This window comes from Mobula hypostoma, chromosome 8, assembly GCF_963921235.1.
Source record: "Mobula hypostoma chromosome 8, sMobHyp1.1, whole genome shotgun sequence".
NCBI classification, from domain to species: domain Eukaryota; kingdom Metazoa; phylum Chordata; class Chondrichthyes; order Myliobatiformes; family Myliobatidae; genus Mobula; species Mobula hypostoma.
In genome coordinates, this window is record NC_086104.1 from 110,497,951 (window position 1) to 110,510,516 (window position 12,566).

A 12,566-nucleotide genomic window follows, 5' to 3' on the forward strand; every position below is an offset into this window, starting at 1 on the left:
TAAAATGAAACAGAGAGATCCAACAATGGTCACCCTGGTTTTACCCTGACAGAGACATCATCCTATTTGAGCTAACCTGAACCGTTATCGCAGCTTCTCCTCCCATAGGTAGAGCCTGACCTACTGAGGATTTCCAGTACTTTCAGATTTCCTGTGATTTCCTTCTGATTTTTCACTGACTCATTTCTGAAGTTTTCCATGCGTAGTTGCTTGATATGACTGTGGATATAGGAGTCTTGCAGAGTCTATTGGATATAGGAGTAGAATTAGGCCATTCAGCCCATCGATCTGCTCTGCAACTCAATCATGGCTGATTTATTATCCCTCTCAGCCCCATTCTCCTGACCTGTTCGCATAACCTTTGACGCCCTGTCTAATCAAGAATCTGTTGACCACTGCTTTAAATATATCCATTGACTTGGCCTCAACAGCTGCTTGTGGCAATGATTTTCAAAGATTCTCCAAGAATTGTGGCTAATGAAATTCCTCCTCACCTCTGTTCTAAAGGGTCATCCTTCTACTCGGAGGCTGTGCCCTCTGGTCTTAGACTCCTCTGTTCTCTCATGTCCACTCTATCTCTGTCTTTGATTGCTTAATAGGTTCCAATGAGATCCTCTCTCATTTTAAGCTCCTGCAAGTGCAAGCTCCTCAAACGCTCCTCATACGTTAACCCTTTTATTTTTGGGATCATTGTGAGTACCTTTGGACCCTCGCCAGCATATCCTTTTTAGATATGGGGTGCAAAATTGCTCACATACATCAAATGTAGTCTGACCATTGCCTTATAAAGCCTCAGCATTACATCCTTGCTTTTATATTCTAGTCCTCTCAAAAAGAATGCTAATGATTAACATGTTAATTATGTTTATTGCCCACCACTCTGGCATTTGTGGGCACACTCTGGCATTTGTGGGCAACTCCCAGCTATTGTACAGAGTGCAATTTCTTCTCTCAGACTGTGCATGAATTTTGGGGGCCATTGGCTGCTGTTAGGCGTTTGTTTTCAGTTGAAGGCAGCCCAAAATGTTTGACCCAAGTTAAGCAATTTAAAGGCAATGCTACCAAAGTGTATGTAAACTTCTGACCCACTGGAAAAGTGATGAAAGAAATAAAAGCTGAAATAAATCATTCTCTCTATTATTCTGACATTTCACATTCTTAAAATAAAGTAGTGATCCTAACTGACCTAAGACAGGGAATGTTTTCTCAGATTAAATGTCAGGAATTGTGAAAAACTGAGTTTAAATGTATTTGGCTAAGGTGTATGTAAACTTCTGACTTCAACTGTATGTAGCCTTTTGAACTTGCCATCATCACCAAAGTACCGAGTGTGTTTTTTGAGCGAAGTTTTACTGTAGCTGGTCACTAGTCCTTCTGGGCTTTTTCTACCCACCACCTGTTCTTCCGTTCTTTCATTGTTGGGCCTCAGCCTTCAACTGACTATAGAGCTTTTTTCCCATTTCCCTAGGGGAGGATTAAGTTTTTAATTCAAGAGTCCATTGTCTGTGTTTAATTTGCTCCGCGATCCTTCATCAAACCAGCCTTCCTTTCTGGTAAAGGCGTGGCACTGCTTTACAGATGCTCACTAAAATGGACCTGGCAATTCAACCGTAGTAGATGTTAGAACACAGAACGTTACAGCACAGCAAAGGCCCTTCAAGCCCATGATGTTGTTCTGACCTTATAACCTACTCCAAGATCAATCTAATCCATGGTTATGACATAGCCCCCCATTTTTGCATCGTTCACATGATTATCTCGGAGTCTCTACTGTGTTTCCCTCTGGCTGAGTGCGGCACACACCTCGCATTTCGTTTATGAAAATAAAAACACAGCTTGCCTCTGACATCCCGTTTCATGCCCCCCACCCCCACCTGCACCATGCCTCAACCACCAAACTCATTAACCATCTCATGTTATCTTTGGAAGATATTGAATGTAATGTGAAACATTTGATGTGGTTTGTTGTTTTGTGCTCCTTCCAAGTATATCTCTGTATAAAACAGGTATTCAGATGGTGACCTGACATTAACGTTACCTGATGGAAATTCTTGTAGTTCGGGATTTCGGCGGATGACTATCATAAACTTCCACTGTAATGAAACAGCTGGTAAGGTTAATAATTTGTGTGGCGTTATAAACTTAAGAGAAAACTACATCTAGCTCTAATTTGTACTAAGAACTTTTAAGACTTGGGGGTGAGGGTGTTGGTACTGGTCTTGTCCTGAAGCTGCCTCGTCCTAAATGAATTTCCAGTTTCAGTGATCTGAACCGTAGAGAGCTGGCACAGCACAGCTGGCTTGCCTCAGCAGCTGAGACCAGCTTCGGTCCTGAACTCCCGTGCTGTCTTTGTGAAGTTTCCATGGGTTTCCTTTGGATCCTGTGTCACACAGATGTGCAATTCAGTAGATGAATTGGCCGCTGTAAATTGCCCCGAGTGTGTAGGTGAGAGCAAGGAGCTCGAGGAATTGATGAGAATGCGGAGCGAATACAAACTGCAGAATGAATATAGGCCTGGTGATTGAAGATCAGCATGGACTTGTATCGTGATGTATCTGACTCATTGTCTTGTGAAGTTGATAATTATCAGTCGCTGCCTTCAACAGTTTATTCTTACCAGCATCAATTTTGTTCTGACAAGCCTGATCCGTATACCAGTAATCTTACAACTGACTAATTTTGCGGAATTGGTTGCGTGAAGATGAGTTGGAGAATTAACACCCTGAAACCAAGGCATTTGGCATAACTTATCTCCAGCTGTTCAACTTTTGATTTTTTTTTCTTCTCTTCCGCTAAGTCTCCAAAACCTGCCAATGACTTTCTCTCACGAATGTGTAATTTTCCCCACATGATGTTGGTGTTCTCTGCTTTAGCCACTAGTTAGCAACACCTTCCATATTCTCATAACTAAAAGGCCAGTATTAGTGTTTTCAAAATATTTAAGACTGTAAGAGATAGGAACAGAACTAAGTGACAAGAAAGTGGGAAAAGAAATGCTCTTGGCCTAGCGTAGTAGAATTTTGGATAAACTCCATTCTGGCTGCACCTCTTCAGGTGATATATAATGGTAAATAGTTTGCTCTTTTGTGTAAGAAAGCCGTTAATCTATTCCTTGTCTTGCAGCAATATTTAGTTCAGTATTGGTCTGATTGCAGAAAGCTTTGTTCATTATGATGCAAAGAAACAGAAGCAGTAATATCTGGGTAGAGGATTGGCTGATTGGCAGAAGGCAAAGAGTGGGAATAAAGAGCTCTTCTGGCTGGCTGTCAGTGTCTAGTGGTGTTCGGTCTGCTACTTTTCGCATTATGTGTTAATTATCTGGATGACAGAATTGATGATTTTTTTTGTTGCCAGGTTGTGGATGATACAATTTTAGGTGGAGGGGCAGGTAGTGATGAGGTAGGGAGTCTGAAAAAGAACTTGGGCTGATTGGGAGAATGGGCAATGAACTGGTAGATGGAATATGGTGTAGGAAAGTGTATGGTGCTGCATTTTGGTAGAGGGATCGGGTGTAGACTACCTTCTGAATGGGGAGAAAATTCAGTAATCAGAGGTGCAAAGTGATTTGTGAGTACTTGTGCAGGATTCCCTTAAGGTTAACTTGCAGGTTGAGTTGGTGGTAAGGAAGGCAAATGCAATGTAGTCATTCATTTCGAGAGGTCCAGAATATAAAAGCAAGAATGTAATACTGAGGTCTTATAAAGCTTTGGTTAAACTGCATTTGGAGTATTTTCAGCAGTTTATGGCCATATATATAAGAAAAGATGTACTGCCATTGGAGAGGGTCCAGAAGTGGTTTACAAGAAATCAAAGGGTTCAAGATTCAAGCTTGTTTGTCACATGTAGTTTGAAAGGTATAGTGAAATGCAATGTTTGCGTTAACAATCAATGCATCTGGGGATGTGCTAAGGGCAGCCTGCAAGTGTCACCCCACATTCTGGTGCCAACGTAGCTTGTCCACAATGTTTGACAGAACAACACAAGCACAACAAAACAAGGCCAGTTCCTCCCTGCCACCTACGCACACACACAGTCCCCGAACCCTGAGACTCTCTGTATTATTTGGCCACCAGTGGAGCAGGATTCAGACATTGACTATCGCAGGGAATCTCAGATGCTGGGTCAGGCGAATGGGCGTTGACTTCTGGACTTCCGGTTCAACCCTCAGGTTTTGATTCATGCTATCGACCCAGGACCCACTGGTCACTGTACACCAGCCCTGGAACACTGGACCCACCAATGTTGGGACCCCAAGCTAAGCCTTGAACTTCGTCCTTACTGATTCGCGAACCCGGGGGTGGGTGGGTGGACATCAGATCTTGCTCCTCCCCCAGCACAGAACTCCCAGTCCAGAACCTGCTGACAACTCTTTAACCTTGGGGAAGCCACCAGCCTTTGTCCTTTGTCCTGGCTGTACATCCTGGCCAGGTTCATGGATGACCCATAGTCATGCCTCTGTCCTTCAAGCATGGAATGAAGACTTGAGATGTTGTCCTGTCCTTAACTTCCTCTAATTTCCCCATAACCTTGTCCCTGAAACATTAATCTGACCCCTATATCTCATGTTTGTCCCCAAAACCATCCCTGGAAACCCAGAAAAACTTAAAAGGATGTGAGCTTGTTGGAGTTTAGAAGAATGAGGGGGCAGTTTCATTGAAACCCATTGAATATTGAAAGGCCTAGATCGAGTAGACCTAGGGAAGATGTTTCCAATTGTGGGATATTGGGTATATTTAAAGTGAGATTGATAGGTTCTTGATCAGTAAAGGCATCAAAGTTTACATGGAGAAGGGATTGAGAAGGAAAATAAACCACCTATGATTGAATGGTGGAGCAGACTTGACAAGCCAAAAGGCCTAATTCTGTTCCTATGTCTTATCGTCTGATATTCACGTTTAGGCCTTAAAGTATCATTTTGTTGTACGACCTGACAAAGAGTTTGGATGTTTTTAAGTTGCAGATTTAGATGAAGTTTTGTAAACATAATGAGAAGTTAAGCTTGAGCAGGGCTATCACTGATGTAAGCTTAGCACTCACTTGGCCGTACACTGCAACTTTACTATCCTAGCTTTGACTCAAGGTCCATTGCCCTATTATCAAAAGTAATTTTTTATGTAAACATCAATGCACTCCTTCAAACTTGTCATTGCACTGAACTTCTGTCAGCTGGAAATCTGTGGACTACTAGATTCAAAGTAAGACTATTGTAATTTGAATGAAGTTTGTGTAGCCGTTCAGTTGCAAATCTGTTATGTGGATCGGTGTTTGCTGCCTCTATTTGATGCGGTTTATTCTCTTCCAAAGCCAATGAAGGAAGGGGTAATCCAGAATTTGTTGCTGAAGTTGACTGCACGTATATCTTTGACTGGGGTACAAAGTATGCTTGCGTGAAAGAAAAATACCTTCCCTGTCAGACCTCTGATAGAAAGAAGCGATATGACCTCTCACCATTGACTCGATATGCAGGTAAGGCTTCCTACTTCTAGACGTTTGGAAGTTAATAACATTGGCAAAGATCCAGTTGTCCACAATGCTTGTTTCTTGTGTGAAACTCAGACTTGATGTCCTGCTCTTGTGCTGGCTGAGTATTCCCCTCAAACCCCTTCTTGTACCCATTCACCTGTAACTTCTTTTCTCACGTCCATCAACAGACCCTAATTTCCCTGCCATCTTCCTACACTTGGTGCAATTTGCAGTGTACCAAACATTCAGGTTCTTGACAGTGTTTGCATCGTGATTTGTTTAATATAAGGAAGGTAATTAGAAACCATAGAAAACTATAGAAAACCATAGAAAAACTACAGCACAGAAACAGGCCTTTTGGCCCTTCTTGGCTGTGCCGAACCATTTTCTGCCTAGTCCCACTAACCTGCACACGGACCATATCCCTCAATACACCTCCCATCCATGTAGCTGTCCAATTTATTCTTAAATGTTAAAAAAGAACCCGCATTTACCATCTCGTCTGGCAGCTCATTCCATACTCCCACCACTCTCTGTGTGAAGAAGCCTCCCCTAATGTTCCCTTTAAACTTTTCCCCCCTCACCCTTAACCCATGTCCTCTGGTTTTTTTTCTCCCCTTGCCTCAGTGGAAAAAGCCTGCTTGCATTCACTCTAACTATACCCATCATAATTTTATATACCTCTATCAAATCTCCGCTCATTCTTCTACACTCCAGGGAATAAAGTCCTAACCTATTCAACCTTTCTCTGTAACTGAGTTTCTCAAGTCCCGGCAACATCCTTGTAAACCTTCTCTGCACTCTTTCAACCTTATTTATATCCTTCCTGTAATTTGGTGACCAAACCTGAACACAATACTCCAGATTCGTCCTCACCAATGCCTTATACAACCTCATCATAACATTCCAGCTCTTATACTCAATACTTTGATTAATAAAGGCCAATGTACCAAAAGCTCTCTTTACGACCCTATCTACCTGTGACGCCACTTTTAGGGAATTTTGTATCTGTATTCCCAGATCTCTCTGTTCTACTGCACTCCTCAGTGCCTTACCATTAACCCTGTATGTTCTACCTTGGTTTGTCCTTCCAACGTGCAATACCTCACACTTGTCAGTATTAAATTCCATCTGCCATTTTTCAGCCCATTTTTCCAGCTGGTCCAAGTCCCTCTGCAGGCTCTGAAAACCTTCCTCACTGTCTACTACACCTCCAATCTTTGTATCATCAGCAAATATTCTGATCCAATTTACCACATTACCATCCAGATCATTGATATAGATGACAAATAACAATGGACCCAGCACTGATCCTTGTGGCACACCACTAGTCACAGGCCTCCACTCGGAGAAGCAATTCTCTACTACCACTCTTTGGCTTCTTCCATTGAGCCAATGTCTAATCCAATTTACCACCCCTCAATGTATACCTAGCGACTGAATTTTCCTAACTAACCTCCCATGCGGGACCTTGTCAAAGGCCTTACTGAAGTCCATGTAGACAATATCCACTGCCTTCCCTTCATCCACTTTCCTGGTAGCCTCCTCGAAAAACTCCAATAGATTAGTCAAACATGACCTACCACGCACAAAGCCATGTTGACTCTCCCTAATAAGTCCCTGTCTATCCAAATGCTTGTAGATTCTGTCTCTTAGTACTCCCTCCAATAACTTACCTACTACCGATGTTAAATTTACTGGCCTATAATTTCCCGGATTACTTTTCGATCCTTTTTTAAACAACGGAACAACATGAGCCACTCTCCAATCCTCCGGCACCTCACCTGTAGGCAGTGACATTTTAAATACTTCTGCCAGGGCCCCTGCAATTTCAACACTAGTCTCCTTCAAGGTACGAGGAGACACCCTGTCAGGTCCCGGGGATTTATCCACTTTAATTTTCCTCAAGACAGCAAGCACCTCCTCCTTTTCAATCTCTACAGTTTCCATGATCTCACAACTTGTTTCCTTTAACTCCATAGACTTCATGCCAGTTTCCTTAGTAAATACAGATGCAAAAAACCTATTTAAGATCTCCCCCATTTCCTTTGGTTCCGCACATAGCCGACCACTCTGATCTTCAAGAGGACCAATTTTATCCCTTACAATCCTTTTGCTCTTAATATACCTGTAAAAGCTCTTTGGATTATCCTTCACTTTGACTGCCAAGGCAACCTCATGTCTTCTTTTAGCCCTCCTGATTGCTTTCTTAAGTATTTTCTTGCAGTTGTTATACTCCTCAAGCACCTTATTTACTCCCTGTTTCCTATACATGTCATACAACTCCCTCTTCTTCTTTATCAGAGTTGCAATATCCCTTGAGAACCAAGGTTCCTTATTCCTATTCACTTTGCCTTTAATCCTGACAGGAACATACAAACTCTGCACTCTCAAAATTTCTCCTTTGAAGGCTTCCCACTTACCGATCACACCTTTGCCAGAGAACAACCTGTCCCAATCCACGCTTTTTAGATCCTTTCTCATTTCTTCAAATTTGGCCTTCTTCCAGTTCAGAACCTCAACCCTAGGACCAGATCTATCCTTGTCTATGATCAAGTTGAAACTAATGGTGTTATGATCACTGGAACCAAAGTGCTCCCCTACACAGACTTCCGTCACTTGTCCTAACTCGTTTCCTAACAGGAGATCCAATATTGCATCCCCTCTAGTTGGTCCCTCTATATATTGATTTAGAAAACTTTCCTGAACACATTTTACAAACTCTAAACCATCTAGACCCCTAACAGTATGGGAGTCCCAATCAATATATGGAAAATTAAAATCCCCTACCACCACAACTTTATGTTTCCTGCAGTTGCCTGCTATCTCTCTGCAGATTTGCTCTTCCAATTCTCGTTGACTATTGGGTGGTCTGTAATACAAACCCACTAATGTGGCCATACCTTTCCTGTTTCTCAGCTCCACCCGTAAGGACTCAGCAGACAAGCCCTCTAATCTGTCCTACCTGAGCACTGCTGTAATATTTTCCCTAACAAGCAATGCTACTCCCCCACCTTTCATTCCTCTGCCTCGATCACATCTGAAACATTGGAACCCTGGAATATTAAGCTGCCAGTCCTGCCCCTCCTGTAGCCAAGTTTCACTAATTGCTATAATGTCGTAATTCTACGTGTCAATCCACGCCCTCAACTCATCCGCCTTCCCCGCAATACTCCTAGCATTGAAATATATACACCTCAGAAGATTTTTACCACCACTCACAACCTTTCTATCAGCGGATTTGCTTGAACTTTTAACATCATTTATTTTCACCCCAGCCACACTGTCAGCTCTGGCACTCTGGTTCCCATTCCCCTGCAAACCTAGTTTAAAGCCTCCCCAATAGCACTAACAAACCTCCCTGAAAGGATATTGGTCCCCCTGTAGTTCAAGTGTAACCCGTCTCTCTTGTACAGGTCCCACCTGCCCCAGATGATCCTGAAATCTGAAACCCTGCCCCCTACACCAGTTCCTCAGCCACTTGTTCATCCTCCAGAGCATCCTATTCCTACCCTCACTGGCATGTAGATGTAGTTAGGAATTGGTGACGATCTCTACATTCTGATTTGACATTTCGGAGCTAAAAAGGGAAAGTGTTCTAGAAGAAATTGCAATGGATAAAGTCTTTTAGATGTTCTAAGTTAGCAGGTACCATGTAGGTGGTGACACCATTTTCAGTACAAATATTTGAAAGGAAATGTCACGTGATAACTAAGTTTTAAATTGACCATGTAAACTATTAGAAGGCTAAGTCTGGTCTAAGCAACACAGAAAATGCTGGTGGAACTCAGCAGTTCAAGCAGCATCCGTGGAGAGGAATCAACAGTCGACATTTTGGGCCACATCCACTCTTTATTCCTTTCCATAGATGCTGCCTGAACTGCTGACTTCCACCAGCATTTTGTGTGTGTTACTCTCGATTCCCAGCATCTGTAGAATACATTTGTGTTTATACCTCATGGTGGTGTAGTGGTTAGCACAACGCTTTACAGTATCAGCGAACCAGGTTGAATTCCCACTGCTATCTGTAATGAGTTTGTACGTCCTCCCTGTGACTGTGTGGGTTTCCACTGGGTGCTCCAGTTTCCTCCCACAGTCCAAAGATGTGCAGTTGGGAGGTTAATTGGTCATTGTCAATTGTCCTGTGCTAGTGTTAAATTGGCGGGGGTGGGGGGGGGGCATTGTTGGGCAATGCTGCTCAATGGGCCTGCTACACGCTGCATCTCAATAAATAAATAAAGTTAGGTCCGAGCTTTGTTCTAGGTCATCTACCCAAAACGGTTGATGCTCTTGGGCAGTCCTTTGGTTAAGGATGGCTTCCTCTTGGGCTGTGATTGGTCTGAGAACTGTGGGACCTGCAGCCTCTTCAGCAGGTGAGGAGGAAGTGCATGTATTTGAGAAGTGATTTGTTTGTGCAGGATTTCTATGTACTATCTGATGCATCGGACTTGAGAATGTACCTTCTCCAACTGGAGAGCTCATGGAGGGGAATTCCACGTGTCAGTGGCGATGTTGCAATTTTTAACACCATAAGACAAAGAAGCAGAAATAGGCCATTCAGCCCTTCAAGTCTGCTCTGCCATTGTGGCTGTTATCCCTCTCAACCGTATTCTCCTACTGTCTGCCCGTAATCTTTGATGCTTTTACTAATTGAGAACCTGCCAACCTCTACTTTAAAAACAAGAGAAAATTTGCAGATGCTGGATTTGTTGCCATAATCTCTCCACAAATGTCTGTGACAATGAATTCACAGATTCACTGCCCATGGGCTAAATAAATTCCTCCTCATCTCTGTTCTGAAGGATGACCTTCAATTCTGAAGCTGTGCCATCTGCTCTGGGTGGCAGGGTGGAGATGCATCTCTAGCAAAGGAGGAGTAAGGCACTCCTTCCCTCCACTAGCCTGCAGGTCATCCTTGGGCAAGTTGTTGCACCAGCTTAGCCCCCTGGATCAGGGTCATGTGAAGCCATGGGAGCAGGTGGGTCTTGGATACGTGACCACTGCTGCAAGGCAGACAAAGTTGGAAGAGTGTTGATAATGGCTGGCTCACCAGTGTGGCAAAGACACTGCCCAGAAGAAGGTAATGGCAAACCACTTGTATAGAAACATTTGCCAAGAGCAATCATTGTCATGTGACCATGATTGCCCATGTCACACGGCATGACACATAATGATGATGCCCTCCATTCCTGGACTCTTCCACTACAGGAAACACCCTTTCTACTTCCAATGTGTCTGGGCCTTTCAATTTGGATAAGTTTCAAAAATATCCAAAATTTTTCTGTTCTCTCCCTGCTTTCTCTACCCAGTTATCGGATCTTGGAATAGTTTGCTTTCAGGATGATGTTGGCTGTAGAACTGACTGTGCCTCAATGGTAGGGATGTTGCTCTGAGGGAGATTTTGATCTGGCACTGTCTCACTTGGTGGGCTTTTGTGGCCTCTGCATTGCTCTGAAGTGCTGAAGGTAAGAACAGAGATAACTGCTGCCCAGTTTTGTACTAGGGCACTGGTGGTGATATCTCCCTCTGCCATTAACTCCTGGGGCCTGCGGTGCTTTATGCAGAGCGGAGGTTGGCTGAGGATCATAGGGCCAGGAGTTACAGTCCCCGAATAATGGGGTAGGCTGGACAGGCCCGAGATGGGCGGCATGGTAGTGTAGTGGGTAGCACAGCACTTTACAGTACAGGTTCGATTCCCACTGCTGCCTGTAAGGATGTTCTCCCAGTTACCCAGTGGCTTTCTTCCCACAGTCTAAAGATGATGGTCATTGTAAATTAGCCTGTGATTAAATCGGGGGATTGCTGGGTGGCGTGGCTCACAGGACTGGAAGGACCTGTTCCATGCAGCTTGTCAATAAGTAAATAAATGAGAAATTTTCTTCAATGTGAGAGATTCTGCAGATGCTGGAAATCCGGAGTAATACCTACAAAATGCTAGTGGAACTCAGCACGCCAGGCAGCATCTATGGGAGGGAATTAAAGAGTATTTCAGGCCAAGACCTTTCCCTCTTATTTCCAGTCCTGATGAAGGGTCTCAGCCCAAAATGTTGACTGTTTATTTCCCTCCACTGATGCTACCTGACCTACAGAGTTCCTCCAGTGTCTTGTCTTCATGCAGGATTGCGAATTTTTGAAATCCTCCATGGAAGCTTGTTATTTGACTTTGTTCCATTTCGTAATGGATCAATTTCTGGATATAAAGGGAATTGAAGGTTTGAGATTACCCAGGAAACTAGTTATGTCGATCAGTCTTGATACTAAATTAAAGAGCAGGTTTGCTGGGCCACGTGGCAAGCCATTGCTATTTCTGATGCGTTTGTTCACGTGAAGTGGTCCATGTTTTCTAGACTCCATCACTGGAGTGCAACAGAAGCAAGTTGATAGTGTCTTCATGCAAATACTGAGTGGAACACCTATCTGATAAACCTCAGTGACTTGGAACTCTGTTTCTGTACATGTAGGCATTGTCTGTGCACCACAGCTCATTGGTGGGGGAGGGGAGGAAGACAATGCTTCTGGGGTGCAGGTGATGAGGTGCACCATTGTGGTGAGAGAAAAATGTTCTTTTGTGCAATGCCTGTCCCTTCCACCTGTACAATATGAGACCATAAGGCATAGGATCAGCAAAGGCCAGGCTTCAGCTACCGCACTACAGGCTGACTTGCATTTGTAAAAGTGGTGGCAAGTAATGCACATTTTTAAAGACCTGTTGGAAATTAATGTGCAGCAAGCGATGTTCCCGAGTCGGACAACACACGGAACTGGGAGGTGCTGGACAGCAACTGGAGGCCTGACCACATGCAGATTTACATTAATGTATGCCACAATATACTGAAGGATAATCAGACAACAGGATGCCCTGCCGATGCAGCGATCTGTTCTGTAGGTGAGTGCAGGTTCTATGTTCTGTCAATTTCATTATACAGGTGCAAAAGGACTTCTGAAACCCTTGACTCTGGGAAGCAGCTATGAAGATGAATAAGATACAGGAATGATCTCAGGTCGGGTCTGTCATAGAGGCATGGGATTGCAGGTGCTCAAACAAGCTGCTGGTGGGAACTCAGTGGGGAGAGCAGAAACGATCTGTTGACATCTGACACCGA

General features: G+C 43.7%; 1 protein-coding gene across 1 annotated transcript in view; it reads left to right on the plus strand.

Annotated features, from left to right (window-relative positions):
• Nucleotides 1-12,566, plus strand: part of igf2r (insulin-like growth factor 2 receptor) — a 223,644-nt gene that overhangs the window by 70,647 nt on the left and 140,431 nt on the right. The window contains exons 10-12 of the mRNA XM_063056606.1: nt 2,007-2,110; nt 5,305-5,466; nt 12,191-12,349. Of these exons, the coding sequence (XP_062912676.1) occupies nt 2,007-2,110; nt 5,305-5,466; nt 12,191-12,349 (425 nt within the window). The remainder of the gene's footprint in view (nt 1-2,006; nt 2,111-5,304; nt 5,467-12,190; nt 12,350-12,566) is intronic.